Genomic DNA, 19,395 nt, shown 5'->3' with positions numbered 1-19,395 from the left:
GCTCCTCTGCTCGTTTTACCAGCAATGTCACAACGTGACGACGGCGCGCCATCATATCCGGGAAATAGAAAATGTACGGTACCGGTATTTTTACAGAACCATTATAGTACTATTTTTAATTCATTAGTACAGCTGTACTTTATTAGTACCGGTATACTGTACAACTCTACTACCTTCTAAATACATTGTTCAACATAATGAGCCCTTTAGACATTAAATAACACCCTTTAGCCATCTTTGAACTCTCTTGTTCCAATATAGTAATGCTTCCTGAGGCTGAGCCAATCAGCGGCCACGATATTGAACAGTGTGATCTGATTAGTTTGGTCTTATCGTGTGGCCAATACTACTGTAATATTCATCTAGCCATTGATATGCCTGAAAAAGCCTAATGTAGGGCAAACACTTTGTAAAATATGCTTAAAGACAAAACAAAACAAAATCTGCGATGTGGTGACGACTGTAACCCATAAATAGCCACATGTGGCTCTTTAGCGCCGCCCGAGTGGCTCCCTGGAGCTTTTTCAAAAATGTATGAAAATGGAAAAAGCATATTGAATATTAAATGTATTTTTTGTTTTTAATATGGTTTCTGGAGAAGGACAAACATGACACAAATATCCCTAATTGTTAGAAAGCCCACTGTTTAATATGTTTGTGTTTCTGCTTCACTGATGAGAGTATTTGGAGAGCGCTGTTTTGTCCCACTAATTTTGGCGGTCCTTGAACTTACCATAGTTGTGCGGACTGTGACGCAACAGTTTTTTTTTACATGTATAACTTTCTCCGACGGTGCCACAGAAAGACGTGTTTTATGCCAATCTTTCGTTGTCTCATTTTGTCCACCAAACGTGTGTGAATGCACAAACATGAGCTTTGTTGATGTTATTGACTTGTTGGAGTGCTAATCAGGCATATTTGCGTCAGTGCATGACTGCAAGCTAATCGATGCTAACATGCTATTTAGGCCAGCTGTTTGTACAGATTGCGTCATTATGCCTTGTTTGTAAGTATTTTTGAGCTAATTTAATCTCCTTTACTTATGTCCTATGTGTATTTAATTTATATTTTCATGTCTCATGACACATTATCTGGATGTAATATTGGTTGAATTTCTTGATAGTTGTTTGTGTACAATGTTGTTAGAGACCACAGCAAACGTTACCCAGCTTGCTAAGATTGTAATAATGCCATTAGAAGAAGACATCCTGCCGTTTCACATCTATACCTTTGGCTATTCTAAGCCAGTCATTTCCAGGAGTTATCTCACCCTCTGAGAAGCCTCCGTTTTACTAATGTTGTAAAAATGTGTAGAATGAATATAACATTTCTGTCAACGAAGATTTGCGTCAGACTGCAATACAGTCATTTTGATAGTATTTTAATGTAGCTAATATAGACACTTACATGTTGCATTCATTATAAGACTTACATAAGGTGTTTAATTTTTTGCGGCTCCAAACAGATTTTTTTTTGTGTATTTTTGGTTCAAAATGGCTCTTTCAAAATTTTGGGTTGCTGACTGCTGCCCTAATCCAATACAGCCCAAAGTGCTTCACATAGCAGGAACCTCTTGAATAGCTTACAGTGTCAGGATGAAGTAATCGTGTGCTTGAATCCATAATTACAGAGAATAAAAGCTTAATACACTAGAGTAAGTAAAATCTTGAAGGATAAAATTGACAATAAAAATGATGAAACAAGTTAATAGAATAGACATGATGGCAAGAATCACAAATTATTATTTGTGTAACACATTATTATGCATATTATTGTTAATAATGGCTCTAAATATAAATGGGTGAATGTAATGACAAAAAAGGCAGATTTTAGGGCAGCACAGTGGTGCAATGGTTAGTGCTCGTGCCTCACAGTGAGAAGGTCCTGGGTTCATGCGTGCGTTCTCTCCGTGTACTCCGGCTTCCTCCCACCACCAAAGGCATGCACCTGGGGATAGACTGTTTGGCACTAATATATTGGCCATAGTGTGTGAATGTGATTGTGACTCTTGTCTGTCTATCTGTTTTGGCCCTGCGATGAGGTGGCAACTTGTCCAGGGTGTACCCTGCCCTCCGCCCGAGTGCAGCTGGGATAGGCTCCAGCCCCTCCGCGACTCCGAGAAGGACAAGCGGTAGAAAATGGATGGATTGATGGATGGATGACCTGTAAATTGCCTTTTACTCTAATTAAACTACTACGGGCATTAGTATGCACTATTTAAAATACAACTAATAATAGGTATTGTCTATGAGCGAAACACATTTTTATTGCGGCAGGTTAACAAATATCTACTTTATATCACTTTGTACTAGTGTTTGTCATGGCCCCCTGTCTAGGTCATGTTTGTGATGTTTAGTTTGGTCATATCTCTTCAGTTTAGTGTTCATTTCTGTTCTTATGCTCCCTTCGTTGCTATGGACACCAAATGCTTGCACCTGCCTCTGGTTAGTGGTCAGGACGCTCACCTGCTCCTGATCACTAATCAGAGAGCTATTTATATGTCTAATTTTGAGAGTGTGGCTAGTCTTCTCTCTTTTTTTCTTTTAGTCACTCACCATCTTTTTTATTTCCTTCTACCAGACATTTTTCCCTGAGCACATGGTTGCATGGTGCCAGGAAACCAGTCGTCCGATCCCACCATCGCAGCTCCTGCAGGTGCATATTGCAAACACACACACACACACACACACACACACACACACACACACACACACACACACACACACACACACACACACACACCCATCCCCACCCCCGCCCCCACACACACACACACACTGTACCAAATATGCTGTCTGTCAGCCTCTACTTCTCTTCCCTCACATACACACACACACACACACACACACACATTATGTACACACACATTCATTACAGTCTACCTGCAAGTCAAAAACACACACACACACTGCACAATCAAGCTGACATACCTCGCCCCTGACCCCGAGACAGTGTGTCTCGTCAATGCCTGCTGTAATAACTACCGTTGATCCCCTGTTGACACATGACTGTCTCGGCACACGCAACATGGGCCCCACATGTGTGACGGATGGAATTAAGCAGTCAGAAATAGTCCCTACACACCATACCAGCCTAGCGTGTGTTTGCACTGTGCAAACTGGCTTGTGGCTCCAATGCTTACAGTGTATGCCTGGCACAACACCATGTTCCGGTATTCAAAATATATGGAAAGGACAAAAAAAAAAAAAAACATTCCTTTGTGAATTTGGAAAGCTTTAGTCGTAATGGGATGAGGTAGTCCTGCTCTTTCCTTTACCGTGAAATGGAGCTGTCAGAGTACGAACCACAAGTGGAAACCATCCGTTCAGCCACGCCACTCACAGAAAGCTTTTAAGTCCCCTACTAATCATATTGACGTTCCGCTCTGTTATGCTTCATGAAGACTGCGCCATAAAAGACAAGTCCGTGTGGTGAGCCAGAGTTGTGTCAGGAATTCTCACTGCCTTGACTTTTCCGAAACACAGCACCGTTGCAGTGGTAGCCTCATCCAAAGTGGACATTTCCTCGCTCAAGCAGGTGTTTGTAATATTTGCCATGATACACAGGCTGCATGTCAACACATAGCGGCAATAACACATCTTATTTATGAACTTTGCATGTGAAGGTGCCCCTTTGAAACTTTTGAGGTGGACTGTAGGTATTTTCCAAAATACTGTCAGACACATTAAAGAGTCTTCTGGAACAGTTTGCCTTCCAGCAACATGTCATTGAATCCAAATCAGCTCTAATAACATCCACAGTGTCATTTTTTTCCCCTTTTGGAAACATGGAGACAGAATACTTCTGACAACTACAAGACATTTGAAGCTGAAAAATTCCCAGTTGGGGTATTTTTGTAAAGTTTATGTTTTTTAAATATACATGAATTCTGTCTGACACCATTTATTGATTCGGTCAGTGCTGACAGAGAGCTTGGAGGTGTCAGATGTTGGCAAAGCTGTACCCCAGGGACCAAGATGCTTTAGGACATCAAAGAGTGAACACATCTCTATATCAGGGCTATTCAACTGGCGGCCCGGGGTCCAAATCTGGCCCGAGTTGAGTTAAAAACTTGGGAGACAAACATTTTTGCAGCAAATTCCTATAAAGACTAGTGCGTTCCTGTTGTATAGAGGAACTTGGACAAGTGTAATTACATTGACAGATTCTTGCATTGACATTTACCATTGCTAGCAAACATAGAACACCAGCGTCCAAACTTGTGATTTACATAACTGGGGCGTTCCTCAAGGCACCGCTTTAAGTCCTCTCCTTTTTGGCAGTTAAACATTTTCCTCATAATGTCATTTATGTAACTAAGGTGTTACTGTTTCTTGTTTCATCCAGATGCAGTCAGTAGTCCTTGTTCAACGTTTTTAGTTTTACAAGTGGTTTTCCACAACGTTCCATTTTAGGTCCTCTCTTTTTCATCACTTGTGCTATTCAACTGGCGACCCGTGAGTTCAGTCCAAAAAATGTGTGTGAGACTTACATTTTTACATATTATTCTTATAAACAGCAAAGTACTCCTGTAACTCCGACAAAATAAATAGACCAAAATCAGATTTCTACTGTATAGGCCGTTGGTTCTCCGGAATATACAAAATAAGACTAATAGTGAAGGGAGAAGTCCATCCCCATGGTCCTTAGCTTTCTGAAAATGTGGCCCCCAAAACAATTTAGTTAAATATCTGTGTTCTATGTGCACCAATGTCCTGCTTTAACCTCTATTTCCTCTCTTCAGAACTTCCTAGCAACCAGTAGTTGTCCTGAAATCCAGGGTTATCTGTATGTGAAGGAGGTGGGCCGAAAGTCGTGGAAGAAAGTTTACATGTTCCTGCGGCGCTCAGGACTCTACTGTTCTACAAAAGGAACCTCAAAGGTAACTCAGAATTAAGTTTGTTGTATTTTACTCTGTAATTGTGCTGTAATAACGCATCAATGTCACTGAAGAATGGCAGAGTAGATCATATTTTCGCATAATAGTAATGCTAAGCATCTTTCTGCTTCTGCTGTCTTTTGAGTGTAACTTCAGGCGATTTCAGTCACTGTCATCATCTGACAAATTAATTATTTGTGTCTCCAGGAGCCCAGACATCTCCATTTACTAGCAGACCTTGAAGACAGTAACATCTTCACTGTCATCACAGGCAAAAAGCAGCACGGTGCACCCAAAGACTACGAGTTCTGTATCAAGGTGAGTGTCAGATAACAGAGTGAAGCTCGAGTGAAATATCATAAGCAGCGGGAAGGATAACCTTTAGTTGAACTCCTCCTCTCACGAGAGGCCTTTGCCATGCATACATTTATTAGATACTGCAGCGGATGACCCTTATTTCAAAATTATTTGAATTACCTTTCTACTACATCACACATTGAGATGTTATATTTTCAAAGAATGAAATTCTGTGTTAACTCTGTTTATGTTGCTCCGCAGCCCAACAAATGCAGAGGGGAGTTAAAGGAATTAAGAATTCTGTGCGCTGAAGATGAACAAGGCAGGACATGTTGGATGACCGCGTTTAGATTGTTTAAGGTACAAACATTACATTGATATATTTTTCCTGTAAGACTCAGTAGGTTGGAGAACAAAGACCAAACCATGAAGACAGAACAAGTATTTAAACTACCGTATTTTTCGGACTATAAATCGCTCCAGAGTATACGTTGCACTGGCCGAAAATGCACAATAAAGAAGGAAAAAAACATATATACGTCGCACTAGAGTATAAGTCGCATTTTTGGGGGAAATTTATTTGATAAAATCCAACACCAAGAATAGACATTTGAAAGGCAATTTAAAATAAATAAAGAATAGTGAACAACAGGCTGAATAAGTGTACGTTATATGACGCACAAATAACCAACTGAGAACGTGCCTGGTATGTTAACGTAACATATTATAGTAAGAGTCATTCAAATAACTATAACATATACAACATGCTATACGTTTACCAAACAATCTGTCACTCCTAATTGCTAAATCCGATGAAATCTTCCTCCCCGGTGTCACCTCTAGCTGCTTCTCTGTCAAACCATCAGTAGCTTTTTCATATTTTCATGGATAAATGTCCACCATTTAGATATTTTTTTAACATTCTTTGTTGGCATTTGACTCATTCTGTTTCAGTATGGTGCAGACTAGCAGTGATGCGCTCGAATTGCTTTGCCAAGTTAGCGACACGCTGACATGTCTTTGATGATTTATTTCTTTAATTTAATGAATATAATCCATTTCTTCTTTTCAGCACTGTCCTTCATACTCACTTTCTTCCTTTGCATGGTTGAAAAACAAAGTTATGTCAATCTCTAGCTATGAGCTAATGCTAGCGAGTAAGACCAGATGTTTTGGTCAGATCTTAAGTGGTTCACTGTAACACTGGCTTCACCAGCTATTTTTGGGGAATTTTTGCTTACAACTTCAAGCATAACAATTTGTTGAGAGACAGCGCTTATCTCAAAACAGCTGTATTTGCTTAAGACCGTAATTAAAATGGTACTCAAACATAAAAATATGTAATATGTATGTACAGGATTGCCACATTTACCGATACGTTAATATGTGTTGAAATGAAAAACCAATGTATTACCCCATGCATGAAACAAAACCTTAACCACAAGTAAATGTGTTAATTTACTAGGGCTGTAAAACCATTTCAAATTGTAATCTGATTAATCACATGGTTGCTGTACATTACATTCGATGAATCACAATTGTATTAATTTGTAATCTATATTAATCATGTTTTATTTGCACAAGAAAAAACAGTCAAGAAAGAAGGGAATATATAAGCACCTACCATGATTATTCATCGTCTTTAACATTATTTTCATTTATCCACAATGATGTTCTGAGATTTTGAGTCATTTTACAAAGCAGATGGGTTAATTGCGTCTAAATATTTAATTGGATTCATAATAATGATGGATTAATCAACTTGACAACAATTTGAAGGACATTGGAGAGAAAGATCTGTAAAAGATATATGTGCTGATTTGTCTACCCCTCATATTTTATCCGAAATGATGCTCACAATGATACGATTTCTGTAGTGACATAAGAACACTGTAACAGCAAACTCTGTTGTGTTCCATGAATTTGGGCTTTAAAAAAAGATGTCTGTATATTGTTCCTCTTTGCCATGGACTCATCGAGTAGGACTTATGTTTTCTTTTCTTCACAGTACGGGATTATATTGTACCAAAATTACAAGATTCCCCAGCAAAGAAAAACCCTGCTTTCACACTTCTCAGCACCCATGGTATGTTTCTCTCATTACAGGAGCAGCTAAAGCTTTCTAAGTCTGACATCTATAAACTCTTAAGACTTAATACCATTACTTTGAAATGCTGACAAGTCTCTTTAGCATGTCCGCACCGGGACACTCCTTATTTTGGTTCTAACGTCTACCCCCTCCCTTAACAGCGAAGTGTGTCTGAGAACTCCCTCGTGGCAATGGATTTTTCGGGAACAATAGGCCGGGTAATCGACAACCCTGTGGAAGCTCAGAGCGCCGCCATGGAGGAGGGACATGCGTGGAGGGTGAGTTTCATCATTAATTTTTAAAATAACTAAATTAGTGTGGACTGACTTATCAGTTTAACAATTATTCAATTTAACTATACAATACAGTGGTACCTCGGTTTTTGTTAGTAATCCATTCCAAAATGTTGGATGAAAACTAATGTGTATAAAACCTAAAGCAATTGTCCTAGTAATAAAAATAAAGTAAATCAAATTAATACAAAAATATTGACACATTTTATAAATAATAATTAAAGTTCAGCATGCAGAATTAATGTAAAATACGTTTCAATGACAAATGAAATGTATTAATGAAAATTTCACATCAGTTTTATCTTGATGGCGAAAATGGCAATGAGAAGATAGGAAGGAGGAAAAGGGAGAGCCAGGCAGACGCCACCTTTATAAAAAAAATAAAAATAAAAAAAATCAAAGTTCTTGCCCTTTTTTGGCGCCATGGTGGATTATGTTGCAGTCGTAGTCAATAAAAAAAACACACAGATTGAGTCTTGGGATTCTTTGTTTGGGCACTGGATTCCGCAGACTGATACACCGCCAAATAGACTTGTTTTAAACATTATTTTAATGTGCATCTATACCTAAGTTAGGAATATTCTAAAACACTCCATAGAACGTAAGACAAGGAACAATAGTGGACAAGAGAAAGTTGAATTGTGCCGCTAAATACAACGTTGGATGTATACTGACAAAAGAACAATTAAAGAGATATGAAAGAGGAAAAGTAAAATACAAAAAAGTGATACATGATAATTGCCAGAATGATTGTTATGTAGTTTTGCTATATTAAAGAGACAGGGGGGAGGAAGGGGGGCCGATATTATTGATGGATAAACCCGCCTTCCGCTCGAATGCAGCTGAGATAGGCTCCAGCAACCCCTGCAACCCAGAAAGGGACAAGCGGTAGAAAATGGATAGATGGATGTAAGGCAATAAGTGTAAGGCACACTCACTACCTGCATCAAAGTTGCACAGATACTGTTAGTTTTTTATAATCGTCTTCTGCCATCTGCTGGATAACATTTTTTAATACATTTTACTTCCATTCCCCACTGTGACTATAATTTGTCTATAAAATTGTTGTAACTATACCTCTGCATTTGTAACTATCCCTCATACATTTTAGGTTAATTAATATTAAAGGAAACAACACGCCGGTCTTTCTTCACCTTCCACCGTGGTTACAGTGAAGCCAAGTGCTACATATGCTTCATCATATTCTGGTTTGGCAAAAAAAGCTTGTTTGCCCCACTATTTGAGAAGGGCTGAAAAGCAACATGGAATATTGAACAATATTAAACAACAGATGTGCATTCATTACATACAAAATGATTATACAAGAGCCATAAGAGTACAATTGTTTACAGAAAAATTAAAGTACCAACAAAAAAGTACAAATTATTTGCATGCAATCAAGTTGGTAACCAAAAATGTTCACAAAAGAAAAGACAATTAGATGTATTTGTGTAATAGGTCTTAATCTTTTACAAAAGGTGACTGAATATATTGCCAAAACAACAATTTTGCAAAATTAGGCAAATATATATATGTACAGTATATATAATTTTGGTTAGTGAATAGTTGTGCGGAAAGGAATACTGTACTATGTACTGTTTATATACACATACATACACACACATACTGTATATACTAGAGTTGTATGGTATACCTGTACTAAAAAAGTACTGTGGCACTAATGAATTGAAATAGGTACTATGCTGCCTCTGAAAAATACTGTACTTTTAAAAAAAAAACATGACGTCACGCAGTCCTCATGTTGCTTGTAATACGAGCAAAGCACATGTAAGTCAAAGCATTCGCACAGACCATTACAAGCAGACACGGTGTGGAGACAGGAAAGGCAGAATAAACATATTTTGGCCTAAAAAACTAACGATAGTGTTGAAGCTATAAAAACTTAAGCACCGTTCTGCAAGCGGTGCAAACATAGCTAGCCAGCTAGCACGTAACGTCCATTCCCAATCGGCAGTTTTTTTAATCTACTTCTAACTCACTAATCCTCGCCTCCATGGCGACAAATAAACTACATTTCTTAAGAGGATGAGGAGTAGCTAAACATGCTTCACTAAACACCGTAATAGGATACAAGCTAACGCTCCTGAACGTAAACAAATGCCAGGGGTGGATCTACACAGACATCGACTGTAACGATACCAAGTACAAGAGCCATAAATAGTCGATAGTACTACAATGATTACATCCATTATGTTAATATCACAAATTCTTTTGTCATTTTTGTATTGTTTATAAACTCAGGAAATACGTCGACACAGTAGGACTTTAAATATAACCAATGTATGACTTGGTATTGGATTGATACCAAAATGTGTAGTATCACCTAAAACTAATTTAAGTATCCAAACAACAGAATAAAAAGTGCCTATTACATTTTAACAGAACATGTTACAACAGGAAGCAACCAGATCCATCCATTCATCTATTTTCTACCACTTGTCCCCCTTAATTTAGACAAAATAATAGAATGGGAAATGACACAATATGTTACTGCATCATCAGCAGCTAATTTAGGAGCCTTTGTTTGCTTACTTACTACTAAAAGAGAAGTTGTCTAGTATGTTCACTATCTTATTTAATGCCAAAATTCTTCTTTAATTGCAATAAGGAACACTTTTTTTATGTATCATAAGATTTTCATTTAAAATAAAGCAAATATAGTATATTTAAAATAAAGTAAAACAAAATATGACTATTTATTTATAAAAACTTTAAAATATATACTATTATTAATTTTAAGTATCAAAATACATTTTGGAACCGGTACCAAAATATTTGTATCGGGACAACCCTAGTTTAAACATATCTTATCTACAGACACACATTTATGTACACATGGCATGCATGTGTGTACTAACAAACGTGCAATGGTTGACCGTACGGTAACCAAGACAGATTTTTTTATGAATAATTATTCAGCCAAGTTAGAAGATGCCGGTTCAAAAATGTATTGTGGTGAATCTCAATAGATTGTGCAACAGTGCCTAATTTTGTGGCTGGTTAATGTTTGTTGACATTTGACTTATCAAGGGATTTAAATAAGGGTCACTGTCATATGCTGTATGATCACGTTCCAGGTGTTATTATTTTGAGTTGTGCAATGGTTGCTCATATCAAATCATAAGCTAATATTGTCGGTTTTTGTGACATTTTTATCCCAGAAGAAGAATCATCGAATGAACATCTTGGGCTCCCACAGTCCACTGCATCACTCCTCACTAAACTCTGGTAAATATGAAGGTGAACAAAGTACATTTTTCACCAAGTTTATCTTCTAAATAATTTATTCCCCTCTAATATTGTTGTCAGTCATCCACCTCGCCCAGCTGTGGTTCCACGGCAGAATAACCAGAGAAGAATCCCATCGCATTATCCACCAACAGGGTCAAGTAGACGGGTAATTGAACACATCACAAATACAATGAAAACTCCAGAGTGTCTTTTTGACCTTCTCTTTTCTTCCAACAGTCTGTTTCTGCTACGAGTCAGTCAGAGTAACCCGAAGGCTTTTGTGCTTACTTTGTGCCATCACCAGAAAATCAAACATTTCCAGATTCTACCGGTAAGTTTTTTAAATGAAATATTTTTGTCCCTCAAGTGGTGCTGAGTGGTGCTTTTGTCAACTCCTTACTGTTATCAACGCCAAATAGCAGGAAACAGAAGATGTGACTTAAGCAATGCTTTCCACATCGGCTAATTACCGATCAGGCTTATTTTTCCACAAAGGTGTGTGTCGGCATGATCAATGTTCCCTTCTTACCGTCCATTGTAACAGGATGTGACAATTCCCTGTCGACCAATCAACAGTGTTTCTGCATAAGCCAAACATATCTCCTTACTGTGACCCAACGCAAACGTGCTGAAAAGCATAGCGGTACAGGTCAGGACCCTTGACCATGGTAATGCCAAACCAAACTAAATCGAACCGTACTGACGTTATTTAGTTTTTTTTTTTCTTTTTTTTTCTAGCAAAACTTGAACATTTATGTTTAAGTTCTGACTGTTGCAGAATTTAGGGATGTTTCAGTCAGGAAAGATCTGTAAAATACAACAATTGTTTTATAAATAAATATAAAAGTGTATAATCACCCTTTTGTCTCAATCAAAATAATATTCATCTGTAAATCGCTGTTAAAGTAGATGCATGTTAAAGTAGATGCATATATTATTAAATTTAAAAAAGTTATGTATATTATCATAAAGACTAAGTCAAATGTAAATTACTAAAAATATTGTAGTTTTCAATTTCTATCTACAGTCTGCATATGACTAAATAAAATTTTAATTTTAACTCGTTTTGTACCTGAAAAAATAAACTCTGAAACTGAAAAATCTAATTTTTCAGCTAATAAAATAATTAGCTGTTAATTTTAATTTTTTACCTTTATATATTTGAACTTTTTTTTCCCCCCAGAGTCAAAACTCATTTTTTTACAGTTTCACTTTTATTTCAGGTTCAAATCTTTCTTTTTTTCCAGCCAGGCTTTTGGCCCAAATTTAACGTGGGGGCATGGCATCAACTGAGAGGGGCGTGGCTCCATGACAGACAGCTTAGCAAAACCATTGCGTCTATCCTTTGGGACTTCTTTACTATTTTAGAGGAAGACATATGCATGCCATTTGCACCAAATCTTTTGCAAACATTCCGCGAAGAGGAAAAAAAAATCACACTTCACCACATTAATAAACCTTATCAGCCACTTAAAACACCAGTTTAGCTGTGACAGTGTTTTAAGAGCCTATGAAGACGCCTGGCAGAGAAAGGTATGCACTAATTACGCTGAAATCTAAATTTAAAAGATAATTCATACAAATCAGTTAATCGGTTATTGGTATTGTTCTTGAGAAGTAGGAAGTCATCTGTATTTGCTCTTTTATCCCATGTTTTTTTTGTAATAGTATTTTTTAAATGTGCGGCGGGCCATTAAAAACTTTGCTGCGGGCTTTAAATGGCCGCACTTTGGACACCCCTGGCTAGGGATGCAAGCATAAGCATTATTGACGATAAAACCACTGTAAAACTCCCGACCAACGTTCCCTCTAAGGTGCGCAATTGCGCACTGCTCACGCATCCTCAGCGCACTGCAAATTAATGCCGCGCAGGAAATCAAAAATCCCATCTGAACTTTAAACAAAATAAACACATTAAAATTTATTCTGTATGATTTTGCAATGCAACTCTGTGAGTGACGGGTGACAACAAGAGTGGCCCCAATGAATAAAACAATTTTTGTCAACACAGTTCAATTATCGTCTGTCGAGACACTTTACGGACAGGAATTCCATCAATCATTTTATTGAGCAAAACTGTTTGTAACTACACCAAAAACATGAGTAAAAAAAAAATGTTATCTTTAAAAACTGGTAATTTTCTGCCATACAAACCAGGCTTAAACCAACGTTGTCATCCGTCGTTTCAACAGAAGCCGCTCGCTCTGTCTCACCTGCACCAACACACGCACTCATGGCACTTAGCGAGTGCTGCGTTTATGGCCACACAAAAAGTTGGACAACCCCAACGCCACACAATGTGTAAATGCCAGGTTGTAACACTCTGACTCCTCAATCAGATGTGTGCTTATTTTACTGCCATTTATCAAGAATGTTAATCTAAGGATATTATTCATGAAATATTGTCACTAGAGTTCATGAATGCTAATAAAAAGATGTATTTTACAGACAGAAAGTTACAGGAACTAAATGTAATCTCTGAAAGGGGTAACATTCTTTTAAAGGCAGGATCCGCAGCCAGACATACAATACTAGCACATAGGTCATGAAAAACATGTTTTTTTTGTTATTGTCATTGTAAGAGGGCAAAATCACTTATATCAGAAAATTATTTTAATAAAACATTTAAATTGTTATGATGTCAGGTTTGGGACAGGTGTGACGCTGGTGTGTCTGATGTTGCTCACATGGGCTCCACTGAATGCTCAGGGAGTTTGTGCGTTTTCTCCCACACATGAAAAATTAGAGGGAACATTGCTCCCAATGGTTTGTATTACCATTTTGAATTCAAATGAACGAAAAACTGTGATTGATAACTGCACTTTGGTGACTTACTGACTGACTGGCGCCAGCTCGTGAGCTTAAATGTTAACATGAAAACAAGAAACATTAACGTCATCCACCATTAAGAAATGACATACCACAATGTAAATATTTTCCTTTCTTTTATTTGTAGTTGGATTTGTGTATGTTTTGTAACTGGATCTGTGTATTATTATTTTACTTTGAACTTTTGAAAAGGACCCCAGGCAGACTAGCCTGGCATTTGTGCGTCGGCTAATGGGGATCCTCAATAAACAATAAACTTAAATGAACACATTGCTGTCTGAGCATTGAACCTAAAAGCTCTTCTCTCTTAGAACAGAGTGATCATTCTATACTCAGAGGAATCCAAGATGCAGGTGTTTTACGGTGTGTTCAAGGACCGCTGAATATAGTAGGATGCAACAACGCCCGCTAGAAATAATAACTAATATTAATAGATTGTATTTCTTTCGCACTTTTCATTTAGATAAATCTTAAAGTGCTATAGGCCAAACCAATATTTAAACCCATAAAAGCTTGTCCAATGAAACCGTTAAAATACTAAGACTAATACACTAATAGTGAAGCATAAGAAACACAGAACATGTAAAATAATGGGTTTTCTAATAGATTGTCTATTTTATCTGATAAAAAATAACCTGGTCAAAATATTTCGGTGTGTACATAAGTACTTTTTGATCACATTCAACAATAGCGCTGTAATAATGATAACTGATATGAAATGTTGCTAACATTACATCCCGACCCGTACACCTTGGACTGCTGTCTTGCGTTACATTTTCAGAAATTCCTCAACTGTACATTTTGAAGAATCTACTGAGGATTGCAACTAGTTGTTTGTCACATGATGCCCGTGCACCATTACTGATTTGCACAGTGGAACAAAGATAAAGACTGACATATTTTTCTCTTCCATTCTTACCGCCCTCAGTGTGAGGAGGACGGCCAAGCCTTCTTCAGCCTTGACGACGGTGCCACCAAATTCACCGACCTGATCCAGTTGGTGGAGTTCTATCAGCTCAACAGAGGAGTCCTGCCTTGTAAACTCAAACACCCATGCACCGTCGTGGCCTTATGACACCTTCGGATCACCTGACCCCCCCGCCCCCTTCACTTGACCTGACTCTGACCCAGAACAGAACGAATGTTTATATTGGTCGATTTTTTTTTTTAAGAAGCTGACGAATTGACTCATGTTTCATTGCTGTTGGTTTTTTTTTATATTGTGAAGAGTCGGCCAGATACTGCTGATTTATTGGATTCTTTTTGGGATGCTGTGGATGTTGTGAAGTCCAACGCACACGCCGGTCAAGACGGGATGGAAGTGAACACGGCCATTTGTGTTGTCATTAAGCTTGGACTCACTGACCCTCCAAGGTTTTTAATCTTGCAGACGATGAATTCTGGCACGGACCACTCTGCTGTTTAAGAACCGGAGTCTTGTTGGAACTTCTCTCCACTTCTTCTCCTGCGTTGATTGTCGCTTAGTTTTGCACTCATCCAAATGGGCGTGGCCTTTCCAAGGGGTGCTGGACTTCTCTGTCGTTGGATTGCTTTTTACTGTGAGATGTACGCCACCGCCCTCTAGTGTCTGAGGCGTGTAAAGACACAACTAAACTCAAAACGCTGGCGCGTGTGAATCCTTTGTTGATACGGAGAAGTCCCCGGATGGTTTGGGAGGACGTGGTTTATTGAACACTTTGGGGGGAAAACAAATATTTTTTTATCAGCAGACATTACAGAATATGTTTTGTCTTCACTTGTTTGCAAAGCGTTTTTTTTTTTCTGAGCCACCGGTTTGCTGACTATGTTTGACTCTTCCAGTTCCAGTTCATCACACTGCCATACTGTTTTTCAGAATGATGTAAGAAATAAAATTAAATTTATTTTTCAGATGTGGGCAAACTAGTGATAATATGTCTAGGAATCACATGATACAGAAAGCCAGGTGTAATAATATATAACATAATGCTGGTCAGGAGATAAACCAATCAGAGATGCCTTAGAACTTGCTGGATTCTGGATGGTCTCGTCCACGTCGCTCTTTAACAAGGTGCTGTTAGACAACTAAATAAATTAGTTTGCATTTCCTGACACACTTTAATGTTTAGCTCAAATAATGTACACCAGGGTGTTTCAACTGGCCAGTTCAAAACTTGGGAGACAAACGTTTTTGCAGCAAATTCCTAAAAAAGCTAAAGTGCTCCTGTTGTATAGAGGAACTTGGACCACTGTAATCACATTGGCAGATTCTTGCATTCATTTTTTAACCTTAAACTTGTAATATGCATAACTGAGGCGTTCCTCAAGGTACCCCTAGAAGTCCTCTCCTCTTTGGCAGTTACACTTGGTTTCCCATATAGTGATTTACAGTATGTAAGTAAGGTGTTGCTGCAGATATACAAGTAATGTTCCTCAAGGTTCCATTTTAGGTCTTTTTTTTCACCCACTTGGGCTGCAAATTCAACTCAAAAAAATGTTTGCAGCAGATGTTAAAAATGCAGTCGTAGATTATATTTATCTAGCTTATTTTTTTGCAGAAGGTCCTTAAAAACAGCAGAATGCTCCTTTAACTCTGACAAAAATAAATACACCAGAATCAAATGTCAACTGTAGACAACGTTGGTTCTCCAGTCTCTGGAATATACAAAATAAGTAGTGAAGGGAAGAGCCTGGCCCCCCAGTCCTTAGCTTTCTGGAAATGTGGCCCTTGAAACAATTTAGTTCAATATTCCTGGTGTACCCCCTTTTGTCTATTGGACACATAACCTGCGAAATGAACTTGATAAATTTATCTTGTGGTCGTTTTCAGTCATAATTACATTTTGGAGGTCATTTAGGATGCTGGGGTTTCAACTAAAAAAGTGTCCCTAATAATGTTGTCCCATGCCCAATTGTTTACTATTAAAATGGCACACAAAGAAACAGAAAATAAAATGCCAAGTGGATCACTTCCTCTTAGCTGGCATTACCAGTGTAGAAATATGATATACTAAAATGTGACATACCAACAGTCCTAATTTATGTAAATGTTATGGTCAAAATACTAGGAACAGGTCTCAGTACCAGACGGATGTATCTGAAAATGTGAGTTTAAACAGGATTACTTGGAAATATTTGGATTGATTCCCATTATGTTGGCCAAGTCTATATTAATTAGCGAAGGAAGCCTCAGTGGCCTTTAGATAAGGTGGGGAATTTGGTTCTGTTTGTTTTGTTTTTTCAACATGGACGTCTCCAATTCTAGGAAGTAGATTTAAAAAAATGTTTGATATTCTTTGCATTTTTGCTAATTTGTGTTCACCTTTAACATTGACCGTCCCATTTCTTTTAATGCAGTAGCCCCTCATTTGTCACATAAACAGTTTTTTATTTGTTTAATTTGTTTAGGTGTCTCCTGGAATGCAAATTTAACAGCCACCTCTTGATTTAGCAGCAGGTTGTCTTACTGAGCAAATGCGATGCAGTATAGCCACACTACATTGACACTGTGTATGGTCACCATTATTTATCTAAAATGCAATGACTTTTTCATCAGTACTGTTTCATCAAAAATGTTTGTATTTATCTGGATGTGACTACTTGAAAATCTTATAATTATTTTTGTTTTCGTCAGCGCTGTTCTGTACTGTTATTTTTATGTCAATACCACAAAATGATTGACCAGTCTGAGTTATTCTCATGATTATTGCAGTGAGATTGCATCTATTGATTATTATATCATATCTTTATTGTTTTAATGAAGCCTTGAAAATGGGGAAAACTTACATGAAATGACATTCTTAAAAAAAAAAAAAAAAAAGCACAGCGATTTATAATGTTAGTCATTTGAGTGTGGAACATCACATATTGTTTATTTAATACATTAAATATATGCTTATTTTTCTTAGATGTACAAACAAAGAACTTTTAATGCCAAGAGGCCTCCTTTTTTGAGTTTGAGTTTATTTCGAACATGCAAGCATACAACATGATACATCACAAGTCGTATATTTTTTGTTCTTAGTGTTGACGCCTGACGGTAAGTTGATGGAAACCAGGAAGGATGTTTTTCGAGCACATTGTGGATGTGAGTGTAAAATAGGCAACAGTCACAATTCTGTGGTGAAGAGTGTTTTTCCAACATGACATATTCCAGGATGTTGCTTTTGTGGCTCAATGGTCGGACATACAAAACTATTTGGAGAACGTTTTTATAACCGTAGATTCTGCAGCTGAGAGGCTTCAGAATGATTAGACCAGGGGTGTCAAACTCATTTTCATTGAGGGCCACATTGCAGTAATGGCTGCTTTCAGAGGGCCGCTTTAAAAAAAAAATTAATTCACATTATGCATGCGGGTAATAACCTGCGATTAATCATGATTTGCATTTGATTATTATATGTTTTTATGTATAACTTGATTTAAAACCATAAATAGAGGTGACAAACAGATATTTAACTATTTGTTTTTATCACACGAAATAGACTTGCAATACAGTACCGTATTTTTCGGACTATAAGTCGCAGTTTTTTTCATAGTTTATATTATCTTATTGTAGCACCCCTACTGTAGGATGGCAGGTTAGTACAACAATTAAGATTGCTAGGTTCTTGGCTGTATAATTGAGAGACTCGCAATGAGACGTTATGTACTTAGTGGACCACAGAACAACTGCTTGCAAATTTATTGCACAATAATAAACAATAACACATGAACAGTGTGCTTTTTAAATTGAAAATACCCCCAAAAATGAAATAAAAATAGAGCTCTGTTGCAAAATCCAAAAGTAGCAAAATAGAAGAAATGTCCTTTTTAAATTGTCCTTTCAAAAAATACAATCTACCCGGGTAGTATTGAATTGAACCCTGTCTATATTCCTTGGTTGGGAATCCTTAGTTCTATTGTAATCCGTTATTCCATACTGATTCGGTTCGATACTTGCGACTCTGATGGTGTATCAGTTCAGTTATAGATCACTGCAGAGTGTGGAGACCGATGCAGCTGGCCACACCACATCCAAACGCTCCCTCTCCGCAGACTCTCACTCACTGGGACTGGCTCGCCATCTTAACTCAAGTCCAGCTTGGAACCAGACGTCAGGATCATACAAAAAAACCAATCTGTACATAGCAGTACAGAATGTAATCAGTTAGAATACTCTTTTTACTCTTAGTTATCTTCCATATGGTACCATATTAACTTCAATTTTAAATCACTAAACACAGTTACTCATTTTAACCACTTAGTCATGGACATATGAATAGTGGTCTGTTCACACTGTACTCCATATAAGTCTGTAAGACTTTAACAGCAGCATCAAATCATGAAAACTATAGTAGCTTCACCTCTTAAGACTTCAATGAATGAAATTAAATGAGTTACATCCATTTAAGGATTTTTACCTTTTTATCTTTAAATTATGAACTGTGAAATATCACTTTTTAAACCATCACAAAATAAAATAAGTGATTATTTAACTGAAATCACATTTTGGTCATGTATTATAATGATTATCATTTTAACTGTATCAATTTAATTAATGAAATGTATCAACAGTTCCCCTTTAAGCAGCATGACAAGGGTGCTTTTAGCAGCATTGGAATGAATGCAGCTTCTCTGCTCACTGCATAAGGCTGAACACAGTAACATTAAATATACATATTTTTTTACACAAAACGAAAATACAATAAAGTTATCCAACTGCAACATGCTAACATGTCACAAGGCATTCTTTAAATACATCATATTACTCCAATTGGTTTTGTACATCTTAACTC

The 19,395-nt window shown here is 37.4% G+C and overlaps 1 protein-coding gene across 13 annotated transcripts in view; it reads left to right on the top strand.

The window, feature by feature from the left end:
* grb10b (growth factor receptor-bound protein 10b) overlaps positions 1-15,531 on the top strand; it is a 165,623-nt gene extending 150,092 nt beyond the window's left edge. For 7 of the 13 annotated variants that reach the window (XM_061951046.1, XM_061951054.2, XM_061951045.1 and 4 more), the window contains 10 exons: positions 2,581-2,655; positions 4,745-4,882; positions 5,087-5,197; positions 5,438-5,536; positions 7,185-7,262; positions 7,427-7,543; positions 10,741-10,819; positions 10,889-10,976; positions 11,048-11,141; positions 14,568-15,531. In XM_061951046.1, coding sequence (XP_061807030.1) covers positions 2,581-2,655; positions 4,745-4,882; positions 5,087-5,197; positions 5,438-5,536; positions 7,185-7,262; positions 7,427-7,543; positions 10,741-10,819; positions 10,889-10,976; positions 11,048-11,141; positions 14,568-14,714 — 1,026 coding nt within the window. In that variant the 3' untranslated portion in view covers positions 14,715-15,531. The remainder of the gene's footprint in view (positions 1-2,580; positions 2,656-4,744; positions 4,883-5,086; positions 5,198-5,437; positions 5,537-7,184; positions 7,263-7,426; positions 7,544-10,740; positions 10,820-10,888; positions 10,977-11,047; positions 11,142-14,567) is intronic. The other 6 variants (XM_061951048.1, XM_061951058.1, XM_061951051.1 and 3 more) reach the window with 3 other exon arrangements.
* The last annotated feature ends 3,864 nt before the right edge of the window (positions 15,532-19,395 follow it).

This window comes from Nerophis lumbriciformis, linkage group LG04 (genome assembly GCF_033978685.3).
Source record: "Nerophis lumbriciformis linkage group LG04, RoL_Nlum_v2.1, whole genome shotgun sequence".
NCBI classification, from domain to species: Eukaryota; Metazoa; Chordata; class Actinopteri; order Syngnathiformes; family Syngnathidae; genus Nerophis; species Nerophis lumbriciformis.
Note: the sequence above shows the minus strand (reverse complement) of the source record. Positions and strands in the feature narration are given on the sequence as shown.